Genomic DNA, 21,776 nt, shown 5'->3' on the forward strand with positions numbered 1-21,776 from the left:
GTTTTTGTTTTGTCCTTTTGTTTGCATAATTTATGTTTGGATATCGTCCGATTTCTAACTGGCTTATTTTCGTTCTTAATTACACTTCAGCAGTCTACATCGTTGTTACCGTTGTAGCGGTAGCAATATGTTATACACTGTACAAAAAAAACAATATCCTATTTTGAGGGATGGAATGAAAGGAAACTAATGTACGGTGGGAATGACAGATATTACGATGTGGTATAAATCCTGATGAGATAATATACGAGAACGGACTGTGAATATTTGGTTCGTGTACCGCCTTTATATTGCTAAGACATATTAAATGTTTGTGTCTCCGTTACAAACTAATAAACAACGATTGACAGAAGAATGCGTATTCAATACCGAAAATAACAGATAACGTCATTTATTGATATAATTTATTAATATAATGTCAAATTAGAGTATTATATCATAATTAAATGGTAGCAATAAAGCATCGCAATCGATTGTCTATTGTATAAATATGTTTAACAGGCATGGATATGCCGACTTAAGTATAACAGCAGCTGGAAAATACATCTTTTCCAATCTCACTTCGACCTCTTCGGTTGTTTTAATCTTCGATTTTGGAGATTGAAACATTACATCCGTCCATACAACTCATATCTTGGATGCTGATGATACTAAAATCAAGGTTGACGCATCAAAGAATGACTCGCACAAATATAAACTTTAAAAATGGCAATTGAAGATTATCGTATATAACTACACTTGACTAAATACGAATGGTATGAATGAGTTTGAACAGAAATGCATTTCAATGAGTTGAAGTATAAAAAGACAATAATCTAAACGTTACGAACACTGACTCAAATTAAGAAGAGAATCATTTGGGTATAATAGATAATTACAAATTCTTGAGACAAATATACGTAGCCCATTTTGCACTACGGACAACTAAACACTAAAACCTCCATGTCATATAAACGTTTAGCGCAACTGAATAAAACCATCATCTGTTTGAGATGAACGTGACGCTCGAATCAAAAGAACAGACTTTTTCCAGGATGAAATTATACAAAATGAAAGTGGTCGATGATGTATTCCTTCTCTTTAGCAAACAACATAAACGTTGTAATGTGTTTCTTGAGTCAATGTTGTTTTTATCCCACAGTTAAGCTTATTTCTTCTTTATATTTCGTTTAGCCTTTTACGTTTCTTTTTTTACTTTATAAAGCACCTTCTCCCACTTTGTCTGCCATGAATCTATTGCCTACTGATCGGTATTATATTCCGTGTGCTAGCGTGTCGATACATCCACATCACATTATGTAATAAGTGTCCTCCTCATGATCAACATGGAGCAAGTGTTTAATATATATATATAGTCAGATCAGTTCATAGTTCTATGAATATGTGGTTGAATGATAAGAACAAAAGAGTGTTCGCTGGGAATATTAATACTCCGTATATTTAGTTGTGGTATGTATTTACAGCAATATCAATTATTGTTGTTACTTTTGATATGTAAACTTTTACTTAAAAGGTTGTAACTACATGACGCGGCATAGAATATATCGTTATAACACCCCGTATAGGGCATTTTTATTAATTTTTTACAATATTGTTATAACATGTTGAATTTTTTGTATATACATTATAACATAGTGCATAGAACTTATACGTACATATATATGTGGAACTCCGGTGACCTCCAAGCTATTGAGCGATCATCTGCCATCTCTAATAAGCGTATCTTCTGATGTAGAATTGATAATACCGTGGTAAATATGATATACTGATTCCATGCATCATCTTCAAAAGATGAAATTTAAACAGGATCTCTATAACTATGACAGTACTTGTGACTTGTGTAATGTTTCTGTTTCAGCATCTGTCTCCATTTTCTCGTCCTTGTAGTATGTCCGATCGATAACAAGGAGGCTTTCATCTTGCATTTTATTGATATGATAGACAATTCAGGTGTGATATATGAAAATGAGCCTAAATCAAAACAAACAATATTAAAATGAATGAGCATGTCTGTTGCTTATGATCATCCATGTTTAAACGAAAATGTTGTCAACAAGCGCAAACTCCCTTTATTTATCTATAAAGTAGAATAGATTTTTTTTTGTCCAATGGTAAACTAAGCTTAGAAAATTAATTAATCTAATTTTAACTTCGGAAACCTGTGTTAAGTAGAAATTATGTTATGAATATGGATTGTGTATAATGTATATATAGGGGAGGTATTCCGTCCAGGTTCAAAACCATGAAACTCTGACAAGTTGTACCAATAGTACGTCAGGGATGTACCTGTGGATAGATGTCAACGGCAATCACAGATCTAACGATAAATACGTTCATTTTTGACATGATATATGGGATAGAATACCTGTCTTCCCAGTCCTTAACCAATTGGTCAGTGCACCTCCGGGTTTCTGTGATACAGTAGTAATTATCGATACGTTGGTATGATGTAGGATTCTGACACAAAAAAAAAACAATATGTGTGCGTATGAGTGGATGAGTGTTTGTATTGTATGGCTGTGTTGTTCTTTATACAAATAGTATACACAAATTTATCTATATATATAATGATATAATTTTTTTCTTGTATCAAGACCAACGAATATCATCTGTATGCCTTAGTTAAGCCTGCCTTTTTAGTTATATGTCCTCCTCATAAATTAAAATCTGACGTTCACAATAATTGTCAATAAGATTTTGAGCGTATACAAAATGTACATAAGGCATTTCGACACATTGTGTTTAAAAGCAATGCATGTAACATGTTATATGCATATCCTAACCATATATGTTCAACATTTCCTAGTGTACTCAAGGTAAAAAACCCTACAAGATACTGATATGAGTCAAGGTCAATTACCTTCGTTGTAATTATGTCTAAATGCTTGTGATTCTGAAGTCTTGTTTGGAGGTGGTCGGTATCGCCAGATAGATATGGTGGTCACTGGGGTTTTATTTTTTCACTATTTGAATACGACGGGATCACTGGCTATGCATTACACGATTTTAGCTCTACAGACGTGATGTCCAGTCACTGTACCGGACAATGATTGATGTCCAGTCTTTGTACCGGACAACAATTCTTTACTCTTTTATCTTGGTATTTTACGCTCGTCCAATCAATGTCTTACATTCTATTATATGTTTTCTGTGATATTAAAACTTACCACTTAAGCTTCCATGCTCGCCTTTTTTTCTTTGGACTTCCTTTGTGTACTTCCTGTTCCGTAGAATCTAGCATGATACACAGTATCATACTTTTGAAAACAAAATCAAAATCCTCGTTAATCCAACCACCCATAAACCAACACCAAGCTATTCTATCAATCTGTCTATTCTGTCAATCTGATCTCCAGCAGCAATCCTATTCATTCACAATCTAATCACTTGGGCTGATGTTGGTATAGTTGGAAAAACGAGGATCGATAACCAAAGCTGTGACACGTGTAAATGTATCTGTGAAAGAGACGTTTCTATCAATTTGACGTTAAATTTTTTATCAGACAATTCATCAAAATTAATATAAAAGTACATAAACTATTTGAATCTGTACGCAAAAAACTTATCAGGAAACTCTACTTCAATTTCATCTTACAAACAACAACAGTTGGACATCAATTGATGCTGTTTTCATCAGGATTTTCCACTCTTGGTTTATCTTACCTTGTGAAATACAAACGGCAGCAGTTTGGACATCTAATATTATTTCTACAGCAGTTTACAAAACGTAAAGAACTTGTTAAAGCTGTTTACATACACCTTGACCTGCATAGTCAAAATTCCACATCCAGGATGAAGTCACATACGGAAAAACATATCCTTAGGATGGTCATCATGTACACTAATGAAATATTGTATTCGTTATAATGACTAGACGTGATTTGCACAAAAACCCGCAGACAACAAAGCGCCTTTCAGCTGAAAATGATAATAATAACAGTATTAATTGCTAAACAATGAAATAAACAGTATCAAACAGATGTTTCAACAACTGAAGTAAGAAAATTTAGACGACGAGTCAGGGAAATTCAATTTGGCCTACACGAATGTTCAAATATAATATTGGGGAAAGGTGATCATTCCGTGATTTTCAGTATTGGATGGTAATAGCCATGTGTATATATTAAACCGTGCCACTACTCGGATGAATTAAAACGTGACATGAAGGGTTTCCGAAATCTCAGAGACAAGAGTCCACCTACAGAATTTTTGGAATCCTCGAGGACTAGAGCCCACTGACAGGATTACAGCAAACCACAGTTACTATAGTCCACCTAAAGGGATAAAGCAAATCTCGAGAAGTAGAATCCACCAACAGGGTGATAGCAAATCCCGAGGACCACAGTCCACCAACAGGCTGATAGCAAATCTCGAGGACCACAGTCCACAAACAGGCTGATAGCAAATATCGAGGACCACAGTCCACCAACTTCGTGATAGCAAATCCCGAGGACTAGATTCCACCAACAGGGTGATAGCAAAACTCGAGAACTAGATTCCACCAACAGGGTGATAGCGAACCTCGAGGATCAAAGTCCACCAACAGAGTGATAGCGAACCTCGAGGACCACAGTCCACCAACAGGGTGATAGCAAAACTCGAGGACTAGATTCAACAAACAGGGTGATAGCAAATACCGAGGACCACAGTCCACCAACAGGGTGATAGCAAACCTCGAGGACCAAAGTCCACCAACAGGGTGATAGCAATCCTTGAGGACCAAAGTCCACCAACAGGGTGATAGCAAACCTCGAGGACCAAAGTCCACCAACAGGGTGATAGCAAATCCCGCGGACTACAGTCCACCAACAGACTGATAGCAAATCTCGAGGACCACAGTCCACCAACAGGGTGATAGCAAATATCAAGGACAAGAGTCCACCAACAGAGTGATAGCAAACCTCGATGACTAGAGGATTACAGTTGAAGACTAAGATCCACGAGCAGTGGACACCAGCAGAGTTTCCTTCCTGCATGTGATCGATGTCTGGCACTTTCAGAATACTTTAACTGTCTCGTGATCAGTTCTGATTGGCAAATCAATGTTACAACTATATAGCAGAACTGCTACTGAGCCCTGTAGTATTCTAAAAGACATTTGGAGATTTCACCAGTTAGTTTGATCACGAAACCTGTCGATCAACATTTGGACCATTTTCTGTAGGAATAATCATTATGGTTGGCTTTGTATCGTTGCAACAAATGCAAATTCCTCTTCTTTTCTCATTTCCACACTATAAGAGCAATTTTATGAATGGTGTCTTGATGTGGAGCTACAGATAAAAAAATGTTGTAAAAAGATATACTAGTAAGCAATACAAGTAACGTCGTGTCCCATACTCCACTATACACATAGCTGTTAACTTGAACTGTTTTTACACCTGTCGGTACAGACATACCTCTAAAATTCTCAGCTTTGGAGTACAACATTGACATGAACTGTCATCTTGTGGTCACAACTGATTGATGAGTATACTATTTCCTTACTGAAGATTTGAAGGAAAATGTCATTCACGGGTGTTAAGTGATGTCTGTCATTTATTTATTCATATACTTTCCACATAACAGTTCTAAATATAATAATAACATCTTTATGGAAAACAGATATACGGTAAATCCCCGGGTGTCAATCTTACTATAATTAACCTAGGTTTGTTGTAGCGATCTTGTACGAAATGTTGCAAAGATATGTAAAGGAGAGAAAAAGAGCAGGACTAAATTGATTAGAAAATATATGTTAATTTCTAATTAATCTACTAGCCACTTACACGAGAATAACTCGGCCAGAACGGGTGACATTACAAAGACGTCCAGGGGTATAACTTTCCGGGTCGATCTACATCCATTGACAATGACACCAGTCTTTCTGAAAGTTTCTTCATAGTGCAATAAAGAACACATACAATGTGCAACACGGTTTAATGAATTGTTCAAATAAAAAGCATTTTCTCATTTGAGAACGTGACATAACTTGCTTGGATTGACCTAGATTTACATGACGGATTTCATCAATGAAGTAGATAACGCTCACTCTTCTGTAACACATGGACTTTTCTCCTTGAATTTTCTTTTGTTCATATTTCTCCCCAGATTTATTGAATTAGAGTTTGGATTGTGATTGTGTTGTCATGTTGATATTTTCTTGTTATTTCAATTTCAAACAATTAAATAAACAAATTATGTCCAGCTACGTTATAAAGATAGGAATACGCCAAGATATCATCAAGTAGCAATAGACTAACTCATATGTTAAATACATTGTATCAAGTTTTAATATTAAAAAGATACATTTAGCGGTTAATACATTGTAACAAGTTTTAATATTAAAAAGATACATTTAGCTGTTAATACATTGTAACAAGTTTTCATATTAAAAAGATACATTTAGCGGTTAATACATTGTAACAAGTTTTAATATTACAGAGACACATTTAGCGGTTAATACATTGTAACAAGTTTTCATATTAAAAAGATACATTTAGCGGTTAATACATTGTAACAAGTTTTAATATTAAAAAGACACATTTATCAATTAATACAGTGTAACAGATGTTGACGAGTCAGCAGATTTTCAGCATTCATCTGAGGATAAAATATCAATATGCAAATGTTCTTTTGAAACCATGGATCGATAAACAAACGGATTATGTCTAGGAAAATGGATATCAACACGTTTAACATACATGTACAGCTTGGTGCAGAACCATCACTGTTGATTTCGTTGACGGAAAAGATCGAGGTAAACAGCTAATGCATTCCGTCCTCTTTGCGGGCAAATGAACAACCCATCAGCTTTACTCAAGTTCAATCAACGATGTAGAAATTTATACAGAAACCTTTGAAAAAGGACAAAGTAAAATAAATCAAGATTTCTAGAAAGATACACAAGGCCTGCTTCTCGATGGCTGCCTGGCAGGGAATCCCGGACAAATCCACTTTTGGGTAGTTACTGTACATATCTATTTCCTCAAGCTTTGGTGTTTACATGTCGAAGTTGATTTAATAGTCTTGGGTCTGTTGCTCATCATCGCAATTTCATTTACCGAACAAATCAATACCATGACTAAATAGTATTTCAGGTCAAACGGTAAGAATCACCGGTGTCGTTGTTTTGTTATTGGACCTGTCTTACAATTAATCTTGGTTATTTGTCTAGAAGGTTACAAATCTGTCTATTGTCTGGCTCCAGTCTCAATAAATAATCAAATTTGCATTAAAACCACATTTGAATAAACATGGCTTACTGGCCAGTTGATGTGTACCGTCAGGTTACAGACCAGTTGATGTGTACCGTCAGGTTACAGACCAGTTGATGTGTACCGTTGGGTTACAGACCAGTTGATGTGTACCGTCGGGTTACAGACCAGTTATTTTGTGTACCGTGCGGTTACAGACCAGTTGATGTGTACCGTCAGGTTACAGACCAGTTGATGTGTACCGTCAGGTTACAGACCAGTTGATGTGTACCGTCGGGTTACAGACCAGTTATTTTGTGTACCGTACGGTTACAGACCAGTTGATGTGTACCGTCGGGTTACAGACCAGTTGATGTGTACCGTAGGGTTACAGACCAGTTGATGTGTACCGTTGGGTTACAGACCAGTTGATGTGTACCGTTGGGTTACAGACCAGTTGATGTGTACCGTTGGGTTACAGACCAGTTATTTTGTGTACCATCGGGTTACAGACCAGTTGATGTGTACCGTCAGGTTACAGACCAGTTGATGTGTACCGTCGGGTTACAGACCAGTTGATGTGTACTGTTTTTGTTACAGACCAGTTGATGTGTACCGTTGGGTTACAGACCAGTTGATGTGTACCGTAGGGTTACAGACCAGTTGATGTGTGCCGTCGGGTTACAGACCAGTTCATGTGTACCGTTGGGTTACAGACCAGTTGATGTGTACCGTAGGGTTACAGACCAGTTGATGTGTTCTGTTTTTGTTACAGACCAGTTGATGTGTACCGTTGGGTTAAAGACCAGTTGATGTGCACCGTCGGGTTACAGACCAGTTGATGTGTATGGCTGGAAAAATCCTTTGCCAGTCAGTAGCTATCATCGATGTCTGTCTATCGAGTCTAAAGCTGTATGTATATATGATGGGGTCGCTTCTTTCTTTAACTTCCTTTTAATAAGCCTGCTACAGCAATTTGATGTTTCCTCCTGGCTTGGATGGCTTATAAACAGGCTAAGTACATGACTACTGGTATATCCATTTCTTGTTGAAGGTCATGTCTCTGTAAGTGACACTCTGACAGGTTAGGGAAAATCCAGACACTAGATGTATAACGCTAACATAAACTAGAAAAAGGCCCTGCCACTGAAGGCGTAACTCAGACATTAGAAAAATATCATTCCAATACTTAAATTTTACAATGTGGGACTTATTGATTTCAGCAATAAATCACAGAAAGATACAAGAAAATAAATCTAGATGGATCACTAGTCAATACAGGTGTGACTCTGACATAAGAAAAGGCTGTGACACTGTAGATGTGACTCTGACATAAGAAAAGGCTGTGACACTGTAGGTGTGACTCTGACATAAGAAAAGGCTGTGACACTGTAGGTGTGACTCTGACATAAGAAAAGGCTATGACACTGTAGATGTGACTCTGACATAAGAAAATGCTGACACTGTAGGTGTGACTCTGACATAAGAAAAGGCTGTGACACTGTAGGTGTGACTCTGACATAAGAAAAGGCTGTGACACTGTAGGTGTGACTCTGACATAAGAGGCTGAACTGTAGGTGTGACTCTGACCTAAGAAAAGTCTGTGACATTGTAGGTGTGACTCTGACATAAGAAAAGGCTGTGACACTGAAGGTGTGACTCTAACATAAGAAAAGGCTGACACTGTAGGTGTGACTCTGACCTAAGAAAAGGTTGTGACACTGTAGGTGTGACTCTGACATAAGAAAAGTCTGTGTCACTACAGGTGTGACTCTGACATAAGAAAAGGCTGTGACACTGTAGGTGTGACTCTGACATAAGAAAAGGCTGACGCTGTAGGTGTGACTCTGACCTAAGAAAAGTCTGTGACATTGTAGGTGTGACTCAGACATAAGAAAAGGCTGTGACACTGTAGGTGTGACTCTGACATAAGAAAAGGCTGTGACACTGTAGGTGTAACTCTGACATAAGAAAAGGCTGACACTGTAGGTGTGACTCTGACCTAAGAAAAGTCTGTGACATTGTAGGTGTGACTCTGACATAAGAAAAGGCTGTGACACTGTAGGTGTGACTCTGACATAAGAAAAGGCTGTGACACTGTAGGTGTAACTCTGACATAAGAAAAGGCTGTGACACTGTAGGTGTGACTCTGACATAAGAAAAGTCTGTGTCACTACAGGTGTGACTCTGACATAAGAAAAGGCTGACACTGTAGGTGTGACTCTGACATAAGAAAAGGCTGTGACACTGTAGGTGTGACTCTGACATAAGAAAAGTCTGTGACACTGTAGGTGTGATTCTGACATAAGAAAAGGCTGACACCGTAGGTGTGACTCTGACATAAGAAAAGGCTGTGACACTGTAGGTGTGACTCTGACATAAGAAAAGTCTGTGACGCTGTAGGTGTGATTCTGACATGTGACACTGTATGTGTAATTCTGACATAAGGTCCTTCTACAGTAATTATATGTCTGACCCAAACAATGACCCTGATCAGCAAGCCAAAATATTGACCTTAGATTTGAACTTCTTTCTGATCCATTGAGAAGGCTAACTATTTATAAACATATCACAGTGCATCAGTATCATAATGACTAGAAGAAAAAAATATTGGTCCTCTGGATTCTGAGAAAAATCAACTTGATTGCAGTCCTCTAATAAAACAACAGAATAATTATCAACCTGAAAGTTTTATTCCACATTTTATTATACATTCATAAGATACATTCTAACAACAATACTCCCACTCACCATTCACACAGTAGTACATTGATTTGTGGAGTCACCTCACTATCTACAGTAGTAAACATCATCCACTTCCAATGTACATAATCATGTATAGTGTACAATTTATATGCCAGTGTGCTTTCACAAAAATATGTTTGCATCAACATACAATGTACCAACAAATTTTGTTACAAAAAGTACTGGTAAACTGTTACATACAATGTATCAGTAAACACTGACATACAATGTATCAGTAAACACTGACATACAATGTATCAGTAAACACTGACATACAATGTATCAGTAAACACTGACGTACAATGTATCAGTAAACACTGACGTACAATGTATCAGTAAACACTGACGTACAATGTATCAGTAAACACTGACGTACTATGTATCAGTAAACACTGACGTACAATGTATCAGTAAACACTGACATACAATGTATCAGTAAACACTGACATACAATGTATCAGTAAACTGTTACATACAATGTATCAGTAAACACTGACATACAATGTATCAGTAAACTGTTACATACAATGTATCAGTAAACACTGACATACAATGTATCAGTAAACACTGACATACAATGTATCAGTAAACACTGACATACAATGTATCAGTAAACACTGACATACAATGTATCAGTAAACTGTTACATACAATGTATCAGTAAACACTGACATACAATGTATCAGTAAACATTGACACACAGTAGACATTGATATACAATATATCTGTAAACACAGACAAACAATGTATCAGTAAACACTGACATACAATGTATCATTAAAACTGACATACAATGTATCAGTAAACTGTTACATACAATGTATCAGTAAACACTGACATACAATGTAACAGTAATCTGTTACATACAATGTATCAGTAAACACTGACATACAGTAAACACTGACATACAATGTATCAGTAAACACTGACATACAATGTAACAGTAAACATTGACATACAATGTATCAGTAAACAATGACATATTAAGTATCAGACTGTGTTGACATACAGAGTTTAAGTTACCAATGATACATAATAAATGTATTGGTAAAAGTTGGATACTTGAGATACCAGTAGACTTGATTTCACAATTTGTGATGCCTGCAAAACAGATATAAATGTATTCTACATTTCCTAGATTGGTGAAATGATTTGTTGTGTGTAATTCATTCTGTCAAATATTCAAACTTCATCTTCGTTCAGTAACATGTTTGGAATTCCAGAACTGATTGGGAACTGACGGCCAGATTCTGGACATACTAGATTTCCTTCAATCACTTCAACCTGAAAAAGGAAGGACAAAAATATTTAAAAATTTAAAATATCTAGTAAAATGTATGGTAATAGTACAATGTCTGGCTGTAGGAAAAATGCTTTGTCTTACAGAAGGACAAAATCACAACATTTGGCTTTAGGACAAAATCACAGTGTGTTGGGACAAAATCATAATAGATGCCAAAAGCACAATATCACATTGTCTTAAAGAAGAACAAAATCAAAACAACTGGCCTTCAGATAAAATTATGACATCTAACAAAATAACAAAATTAGAATCTCTGGCAGTAGGTCGAACCACAATATCTTACAGAAGATCAAAATCACAATATGTGACTGTAGGACAAAAAAAAATCTGAGTTAAGAATGAAATTACTATGCCCGAATGTAGATTGTGGTTATAATGTCCTACTTGGATAAATCCCAATGTCTGACTGTAGAATAAATGTACATTGTCTGACCGTAAGACATTATAATGTGTGAATATAGGTTAAAATTGCAGTGGTTGATAGGCTGACAAAAAAAAAAATGTCTGACAGAAGAATAAAAGTAATAACAACATCAAATTCATTGAAGGACAAAATTTCAAGCTACAGAAGGGCAAAATTAAAATGTTCAAAAATGTAGGGCAAAATTACAGTGTACAAAACTGTAGGGCAAAATGAAAATGTTCAAAATTGTAGGGCAAAATTACAGTGTACAAAACTGTAGGGCAAAATTAAAATGTTCAAAAATGTAGGGCAAAATTACAGTGTACAAAACTGTAGGGCAAAATTAAAATGTTCAAAAATGTAGGGCAAAATTACAGTGTAAAAAACTGTAGGGCAAAATTACAGTGTACAAAACTGTAGGGCAAAATTACAGTGTTACAAAACTGTAGGGCAAAATTAAGATGTTCAAAAATGTAGGGCAAAATTACAGTGTACAAAACTGTAGGTCAAAATTAAAATGTTAAAAAATGTAGGGCAAAATTACAGTGTACAAAACTGTAGGGCAAAATTAAAATGTTCAAAAATGTAGGGCAAAATTACAGTGTACAAAACTGTAGGGCAAGGTTACAATGTACAAAACTGTAGGGCATAATTACGACGTCCAAAACTGTAGGGCAAAATTACAATGTACAAAATTGTAGGGCAAAATTGAAATGTTCAAAAAGGTAGGGTATAAAATACAATATAAAATATGTGAAATCTGTTGACAGTCAGCTCATATGATTTGGAAACCTGTACATGATTCTTATAAAGTCAGGGATCTATACCTGCATCATGACATGGTGCACTTTTTTAAGTAACTCCTCATCCTCTTCGTAATTCTCTTTGAGTGTCTCTGGCAAGCCCTCTCCATGGCCGACCTGCAAACAGATTATGCTCAGTCAACAACTTTCAAAATTTTTGGTTCATAGCTTAATCACAGGCACACAGCTATACAGTTTAGCTCGCTGAAGAAAAAAGTATGTGCATATATCTCTTATATATTCCTGCATACTATTTTCTATCAGCAAACTAACTGCCTAGTTTTATAAATATACACAAACTAAGTTGTATTTAATGTGTTTGTTTATAATAAGCCCACCCATACACCATCCACCCCTTTACATTTATATGTCAACTGCCTTAGGCTGTTGCAGGATAAATAGGGTAGTCAGTCTATAGACTTGTGATCAACTTCATCTTATCTCTGGTGGCAGGTACTGTTCGACATACACTAACTTACATCTATATATTTAAATGATCTTCTTTTAAAAACTGACTGAAATATTTGGTTGTAAACATGTTCATATGAGGTTATCAGTACGGAGAATTGTGCCATGATCAATATTAAAATGATAACCAGAATTTATCAATTATTTGTAATACTTTTACATGGAACCAATCTGTAGGTACAGACCTACACCTAATATAGATGTAGGACATATAAATATACATGTACTCACTGACTGTGCAGCTTGATGAAGGGCTGGCCAATCCATTTTCGGTAACATCCTTGTGATAAATTCTGGGTTGAAGTCAACTGTTTTTATCTCAATTTGACTGGCCTGTTGAGAATAAAACCATAATCAGAAATATTTACATGATTTGGGGGTTTTGTACTTAATTCTTACATCATGCACATGTTACATGAATTGCACACGTGACATCTTTTCTAATTAACTAGTAGTGCGATCAAAATGCATTTGTTCCTAACAATGAAGCAGAGCAATTTCGAAAGAAATATCACTGGAATACATTTAAAAAACTTCACTCGAGGCATCTGTTTATAACGTAAAAGTCAGTTGAACGTTCCAATACAGAAATACAGTGGGTAAATTAAAGACGTATTTAATTTAGTAATCGCACGTCCCCGTTGAAATGAACATTATGAGTATATTTTACTTACTACAATTTTCAATGGGTATCCATTCGTTGTGTTCTTTATTATGTTGGAAGTCAGCATATTATGAGTGATAAGCTTCATCTTGCTGTTTCTCACTTTACCATGTGGTGATGTAAACAGGAAGTACAATAGAAATTTAAGGATGACAGAAACAAGTGGAAAGCAATCCTATAATAAGCATATATATTTCATTAGGTTACAGTCCTATTAAAATGTGTAATTATAAACAATACAGTAAATAGATCATTAGGTAATTTTTCAGTTTAATCATCAAAAATATATTTTGACATCACGTAGGTGCTTTTCGTTTTAATCAAGGATTTTAATTGTCTGTCATAAAGTTATATCAACCAAGATGGCTGCGCCCTAAACTTGAAAGCCACGCACATGTGTATCATTGCAACATCAATCAGTTAAATATTATCCAAGAAAAAGAAACTATTTGAATCGCAATATTTTCCCAATTTGATTTGAAAATGTCCAGGAAAAAATCACATGTGTTCACTACAGATTTGGACTTTTGTCCCGACTGTGGATCTGTTCTGCCATTACCGACGTATGAACAATTCGTCGCATGCAAATCGTGTTCTTTCAAAATTGATGTTTATGGCAAGTATTTTAATTACAGATATACCCAGAAAATATTTTTGTGAGTTTAACTTGTTCGCGACCAGGACAAACGTAAGATACTGGATAGCCTGAACCTATTGGACTAATTGAACGTATATATATAAGTCTGGAAAGTGAGGGGTCCCAGGTTAAATGCCACAATTTTAATGGTGACACTGAAAGGAATGCATACCTTTATTACACTGATGCCGATGTAGGATATGAGGAGATATTGACAACACTATTATATTGAATTTGTTGTTGGTTTCATAATACTGTTGTTGTTAATCCATGAAAGGTTGAGGACAACTGCTCTCCTGAAATGGGAGTATGTTGTCCTGGTAAATATTAATCACAATATATCACTCAGGCAGAGAGAACTTCTCTAACAATGAGTTTGATTGGTTAAGACAAAGTCTAGAATGTCAGAGATCATGCGATTGATCCTTATTGGCATATTTGAATAAACAATTATCTTTAGATCTGTTCCTGAGGATTCTGTATAACAAAATGAATGGGAACTGCCACAGATATCAGTGCAAATGTTTGATTTACAAATGGTCTTTTATATTTTCAAACGGTGTTCCCACAATAAAGGTTTTCAGCAGTATTTGATACTTGTATTATATGATGTTACACACTGTCCTCTATCTGTTACATCCTCCCTAAGTTTTATGGTCTAGATGGCAAATTCTATATTCAATCCACATTTTTTTGTTTGATATTAAGCCATTCAGAAATTAAAGAGACTTCAAAAAGGGGGAAGGCGTCAACATCAGGTGTAAATAGGTGGGTCTTAAGTGGGGTACTTCACAATGAGTATGGAATCCTAAAGGTATACAGGACCATTAAACAAAAGGTGTATAGTATTTTAATCAATAAGTGCTACAAACTTTTGAAGAAACATGAAATGCATGAAGATTAAGGCACTTACCTCCCCTTGAGAATTGTTGATTGTCATAGTAAACAATCAAAAGTTCTCTATAGCAATTTTGTCCAGATGAAGCCTCTGTGATAGAGGCAAAACTATTAGACAGATAAAACAATCACCTTAGGTAACGCATGAGTATGTTGTGATTAATTTCCTCTTCTCATGAGAATTAGGAACTTCAGTGTATTTCTTTGTCACTTGAAGTCATGGAGATTGTCAGCACTTCCTTAATTATGTGTATATAATCACATATGTTAATTTTTTTACCCTTAAGAATTTGATGCTGTGAAAACCTGTTCACGAATTGTATTCAACACATCGGATAAAGCAGCTTTAAAAGCTCAGGAGGAGACTGGTGAGCTAACAGGGCCAACAGTAAGTACCTTATATCATGCTAAAAACACACTAAATCCCTACTATAATCTTACTCATATGGGGGTTTTATTCGGACAAATAACAAACAAATGCTGGTTCCTTGTCCAGTAATACATATACCCTGGGCTTATTGCCCTATAATAAGTCAACCCTGACTTTGATGAGAAGTTTGGTTCTGTACACTGGGCTTATTGCCCTATAATAAGTCAACCCTGACTTTGATGAGAAGTTTGGTACTGTACACTGGGCTTATTGCCCTATAATAAGTCAACCCTGACTTTGATGAAAGGTTACATGTTTTATTCTGGGCTTATTGCAAGATAATTACACTTATCTTTTTTTGATCCACTCAAAAACTTGCTGCATCAAAGTACATACATGTAATTAGAGAATTTTGATCAGAATTAGCTTTTGTAAAATAAGTGCACTGTTATGTGAAGAAAATACCGAATATATTTGTGTAGCAAGATTAACAGACAGGTGATCAAACTTCAACTGTTTGGTTATGTATAGTTATTTCAATTAGGTACAGTTTATCTGTGAAAATTGCCATACATGCTTAAGATTCCACAATTATCCAACAGGTTGACAGAAAATGTCCTAAATGTGGGCATGAAGGAATGGTGTATACCACAAGACAAACACGATCTGCTGATGAAGGACAGACAGTCTTCTTTTCCTGTCCTGATTGCAGGTATGTTTATTCGATATTTATACATATATACGTATAATTAATCTGATGATAATGGACGTTTCTTTCTGTTTTACTCTCTGTATCATCATCTTATCCATCAATATTTACACTTGATTCATTTTTTCTACAGATTCCAGGAGATTGAATATTCCTGAGTTTGAAGGATTGCAGTTGGTATCGGCAGTGTGTAATCGTCATCTGTCCATCGTTGTCCCATACATGTATTTCGGACAACGGTCACCCAAAGTATACACGCGGAACAGTATACAGAACTTGTTATACCCAAGTTTTAAATTCACATTAGAGACATGTCATTGTTCAATTAACTATTTAGAAATTGTTAATTTTTTAAGATATTTTATTAATAAATGGACATTGTGTAGCAATCTGTCATTTCTGTTTTAATGAAAAAGATGGTAAGAAGAGGAAACATCTTAAAGATACAATATTAAAATTGTAACTGGTATTGGAATGTGATACAAGTGGAAATGGTATATTTAGTGTGATAGAATAAGTGTATAAGTTGAAATAATTAATGATACAGATAACTACCCCCCCCCCCCCCCCCCCCATTAATAATCCCAGGGTATATGTATTACTGGACAAGGAACCAGCATTTGTTTGTTATTTGTCCGAATAAAACCCCCATATGAGTAAGATTATAGTAGGGATTTAGTGTGTTTTTAGCATGATATAAGGTACTTACTGTTGGCCCTGTTAGCTCACCAGTCTCCTCCTGAGCTTTTAAAGCTGCTTTATCCGATGTGTTGAATACAATTCGTGAACAGGTTTTCACAGCATCAAATTCTTAAGGGTAAAAAAATTAACATATGTGATTATATACACATAATTAAGGAAGTGCTGACAATCTCCATGACTTCAAGTGACAAAGAAATACACTGAAGTTCCTAATTCTCATGAGAAGAGGAAATTAATCACAACATACTCATGCGTTACCTAAGGTGATTGTTTTATCTGTCTAATAGTTTTGCCTCTATCACAGAGGCTTCATCTGGACAAAATTGCTATAGAGAACTTTTGATTGTTTACTATGACAATCAACAATTCTCAAGGGGAGGTAAGTGCCTTAATCTTCATGCATTTCATGTTTCTTCAAAAGTTTGTAGCACTTATTGATTAAAATACTATACACCTTTTGTTTAATGGTCCTGTATACCTTTAGGATTCCATACTCATTGTGAAGTACCCCACTTAAGACCCACCTATTTACACCTGATGTTGACGCCTTCCCCCTTTTTGAAGTCTCTTTAATTTCTGAATGGCTTAATATCAAACAAAAAAATGTGGATTGAATATAGAATTTGCCATCTAGACCATAAAACTTAGGGAGGATGTAACAGATAGAGGACAGTGTGTAACATCATATAATACAAGTATCAAATACTGCTGAAAACCTTTATTGTGGGAACACCGTTTGAAAATATAAAAGACCATTTGTAAATCAAACATTTGCACTGATATCTGTGGCAGTTCCCATTCATTTTGTTATACAGAATCCTCAGGAACAGATCTAAAGATAATTGTTTATTCAAATATGCCAATAAGGATCAATCGCATGATCTCTGACATTCTAGACTTTGTCTTAACCAATCAAACTCATTGTTAGAGAAGTTCTCTCTGCCTGAGTGATATATTGTGATTAATATTTACCAGGACAACATACTCCCATTTCAGGAGAGCAGTTGTCCTCAACCTTTCATGGATTAACAACAACAGTATTATGAAACCAACAACAAATTCAATATAATAGTGTTGTCAATATCTCCTCATATCCTACATCGGCATCAGTGTAATAAAGGTATGCATTCCTTTCAGTGTCACCATTAAAATTGTGGCATTTAACCTGGGACCCCTCACTTTCCAGACTTATATATATACGTTCAATTAGTCCAATAGGTTCAGGCTATCCAGTATCTTACGTTTGTCCTGGTCGCGAACAAGTTAAACTCACAAAAATATTTTCTGGGTATATCTGTAATTAAAATACTTGCCATAAACATCAATTTTGAAAGAACACGATTTGCATGCGACGAATTGTTCATACGTCGGTAATGGCAGAACAGATCCACAGTCGGGACAAAAGTCCAAATCTGTAGTGAACACATGTGATTTTTTCCTGGACATTTTCAAATCAAATTGGGAAAATATTGCGATTCAAATAGTTTCTTTTTCTTGGATAATATTTAACTGATTGATGTTGCAATGATACACATGTGCGTGGCTTTCAAGTTTAGGGCGCAGCCATCTTGGTTGATATAACTTTATGACAGACAATTAAAATCCTTGATTAAAACGAAAAGCACCTACGTGATGTCAAAATATATTTTTGATGATTAAACTGAAAAATTACCTAATGATCTATTTACTGTATTGTTTATAATTACACATTTTAATAGGACTGTAACCTAATGAAATATATATGCTTATTATAGGATTGCTTTCCACTTGTTTCTGTCATCCTTAAATTTCTATTGTACTTCCTGTTTACATCACCACATGGTAAAGTGAGAAACAGCAAGATGAAGCTTATCACTCATAATATGCTGACTTCCAACATAATAAAGAACACAACGAATGGATACCCATTGAAAATTGTAGTAAGTAAAATATACTCATAATGTTCATTTCAACGGGGACGTGCGATTACTAAATTAAATACGTCTTTAATTTACCCACTGTATTTCTGTATTGGAACGTTCAACTGACTTTTACGTTATAAACAGATGCCTCGAGTGAAGTTTTTTAAATGTATTCCAGTGATATTTCTTTCGAAATTGCTCTGCTTCATTGTTAGGAACAAATGCATTTTGATCGCACTACTAGTTAATTAGAAAAGATGTCACGTGTGCAATTCATGTAACATGTGCATGATGTAAGAATTAAGTACAAAACCCCCAAATCATGTAAATATTTCTGATTATGGTTTTATTCTCAACAGGCCAGTCAAATTGAGATAAAAACAGTTGACTTCAACCCAGAATTTATCACAAGGATGTTACCGAAAATGGATTGGCCAGCCCTTCATCAAGCTGCACAGTCAGTGAGTACATGTATATTTATATGTCCTACATCTATATTAGGTGTAGGTCTGTACCTACAGATTGGTTCCATGTAAAAGTATTACAAATAATTGATAAATTCTGGTTATCATTTTAATATTGATCATGGCACAATTCTCCGTACTGATAACCTCATATGAACATGTTTACAACCAAATATTTCAGTCAGTTTTTAAAAGAAGATCATTTAAATATATAGATGTAAGTTAGTGTATGTCGAACAGTACCTGCCACCAGAGATAAGATGAAGTTGATCACAAGTCTATAGACTGACTACCCTATTTATCCTGCAACAGCCTAAGGCAGTTGACATATAAATGTAAAGGGGTGGATGGTGTATGGGTGGGCTTATTATAAACAAACACATTAAATACAACTTAGTTTGTGTATATTTATAAAACTAGGCAGTTAGTTTGCTGATAGAAAATAGTATGCAGGAATATATAAGAGATATATGCACATACTTTTTTCTTCAGCGAGCTAAACTGTATAGCTGTGTGCCTGTGATTAAGCTATGAACCAAAAATTTTGAAAGTTGTTGACTGAGCATAATCTGTTTGCAGGTCGGCCATGGAGAGGGCTTGCCAGAGACACTCAAAGAGAATTACGAAGAGGATGAGGAGTTACTTAAAAAAGTGCACCATGTCATGATGCAGGTATAGATCCCTGACTTTATAAGAATCATGTACAGGTTTCCAAATCATATGAGCTGACTGTCAACAGATTTCAAATCCTTTCCATATTTTATATTGTATTTTTACCCTACCTTTTTGAACATTTCAATTTTGCCCTACAATTTTGTACATTGTAATTTTGCCCTACAGTTTTGGACGTCGTAATTATGCCCTACAGTTTTGTACATTGTAACCTTGCCCTACAGTTTTGTACACTGTAATTTTGCCCTACATTTTTGAACATTTTAATTTTGCCCTACAGTTTTGTACACTGTAATTTTGCCCTACATTTTTTAACATTTTAATTTTGACCTACAGTTTTGTACACTGTAATTTTGCCCTACATTTTTGAACATCTTAATTTTGCCCTACAGTTTTGTAACACTGTAATTTTGCCCTACAGTTTTGTACACTGTAATTTTGCCCTACAGTTTTGTACACTGTAATTTTGCCCTACATTTTTGAACATTTTAATTTTGCCCTACAGTTTTGTACACTGTAATTTTGCCCTACATTTTTGAACATTTTAATTTTGCCCTACAGTTTTGTACACTGTAATTTTGCCCTATAGTTTTGTACACTGTAATTTTGCCCTACAATTTTGAACATTTTCATTTTGCCCTACAGTTTTGTACACTGTAATTTTGCCCTACATTTTTGAACATTTTAATTTTGCCCTTCTGTAGCTTGAAATTTTGTCCTTCAATGAATTTGATGTTGTTATTACTTTTATTCTTCTGTCAGACATTTTTTTTTTTGTCAGCCTATCAACCACTGCAATTTTAACCTATATTCACACATTATAATGTCTTACGGTCAGACAATGTACATTTATTCTACAGTCAGACATTGGGATTTATCCAAGTAGGACATTATAACCACTATCTACATTTGGGCATAGTAATTTCATTCTTAACTCAGATTTTTTTTTGTCCTACAGTCACATATTGTGATTTTGATCTTCTGTAAGATATTGTGGTTCGACCTACTGCCAGAGATTCTAATTTTGTTATTTTGTTAGATGTCATAATTTTATCTGAAGGCCAGTTGTTTTGATTTTGTTCTTCTTTAAGACAATGTGATATTGTGCTTTTGGCATCTATTATGATTTTGTCCCAACACACTGTGATTTTGTCCTAAAGCCAAATGTTGTGATTTTGTCCTTCTGTAAGACAAAGCATTTTTCCTACAGCCAGACATTGTACTATTACCATACATTTTACTAGATATTTTAAATTTTTAAATATTTTTGTCCTTCCTTTTTCAGGTTGAAGTGATTGAAGGAAATCTAGTATGTCCAGAATCTGGCCGTCAGTTCCCAATCAGTTCTGGAATTCCAAACATGTTACTGAACGAAGATGAAGTTTGAATATTTGACAGAATGAATTACACACAACAAATCATTTCACCAATCTAGGAAATGTAGAATACATTTATATCTGTTTTGCAGGCATCACAAATTGTAAAGAAATTTGTTAAAAGAAAACAAACAAAAACATCAGTTCATATTTCAACTTATTCTTGAAATTGCTGCTTGTAAGTTGATAAAGAAAATCATGTTAAGCTGATAATCATTTTCACCCGATATTTATCTTTGATTTCATTCAACAAACATCATCTATCTTTGAGTTCATATTGTCTATGATCTATGTGTGGTATTTAGGTCATCTGACGTGAAGCTATTGTGTGCTATGCATAAATTTTTCACATTATGAAATTCTTCTCAAGTTAATGTTCCACCTGTTGCATTCAGTCAAACTTGCCTGAAATTTTCTTTGTTTTTCGAGTCAGTTGGACTTACATTTAAAAATTTATCTCAAATTCCACTGGCACTGTTGAACTGAA

The 21,776-nt window shown here is 35.1% G+C and overlaps 3 protein-coding genes across 3 annotated transcripts; 2 read left to right on the forward strand and 1 right to left on the reverse strand.

Annotated features, from left to right (window-relative positions):
• Positions 1–9,849: 9,849 nt before the first annotated feature.
• LOC132560609 (multifunctional methyltransferase subunit TRM112-like protein) lies at positions 9,850–13,665 on the reverse strand. Its single transcript, XM_060225273.1, has 4 exons — positions 13,572–13,665; positions 13,129–13,230; positions 12,454–12,546; positions 9,850–11,204 (listed from the first exon to the last, which is right to left on the reverse strand). The coding sequence occupies exons 1-4, from the start codon at positions 13,647–13,649 to the stop codon at positions 11,103–11,105; spliced, it is 375 nt and encodes a 124-aa protein (XP_060081256.1). The 5' UTR covers positions 13,650–13,665; the 3' UTR covers positions 9,850–11,102.
• Positions 13,666–13,958: 293 nt separating this feature from the next.
• On the forward strand, positions 13,959–16,734 carry LOC132560610 (DNA-directed RNA polymerase I subunit RPA12-like). The gene is made up of 4 exons (XM_060225274.1): positions 13,959–14,177; positions 15,383–15,483; positions 16,068–16,177; positions 16,308–16,734. The coding sequence occupies exons 1-4, from the start codon at positions 14,045–14,047 to the stop codon at positions 16,330–16,332; spliced, it is 369 nt and encodes a 122-aa protein (XP_060081257.1). The 5' UTR covers positions 13,959–14,044; the 3' UTR covers positions 16,333–16,734.
• A 1,967-nt stretch (positions 16,735–18,701) lies between these two features.
• LOC132560616 (multifunctional methyltransferase subunit TRM112-like protein) lies at positions 18,702–21,387 on the forward strand. Its single transcript, XM_060225280.1, has 4 exons — positions 18,702–18,795; positions 19,137–19,238; positions 19,821–19,913; positions 21,199–21,387. The coding sequence occupies exons 1-4, from the start codon at positions 18,718–18,720 to the stop codon at positions 21,298–21,300; spliced, it is 375 nt and encodes a 124-aa protein (XP_060081263.1). The 5' UTR covers positions 18,702–18,717; the 3' UTR covers positions 21,301–21,387.
• Positions 21,388–21,776: the final 389 nt, after the last annotated feature.

Source organism: Ylistrum balloti, unplaced genomic scaffold (assembly GCF_031769215.1).
Source record: "Ylistrum balloti isolate Yb309-2 unplaced genomic scaffold, AGI_CSIRO_Ybal_v1 Utg371086, whole genome shotgun sequence".
Taxonomy (NCBI): Eukaryota; Metazoa; Mollusca; class Bivalvia; order Pectinida; family Pectinidae; genus Ylistrum; species Ylistrum balloti.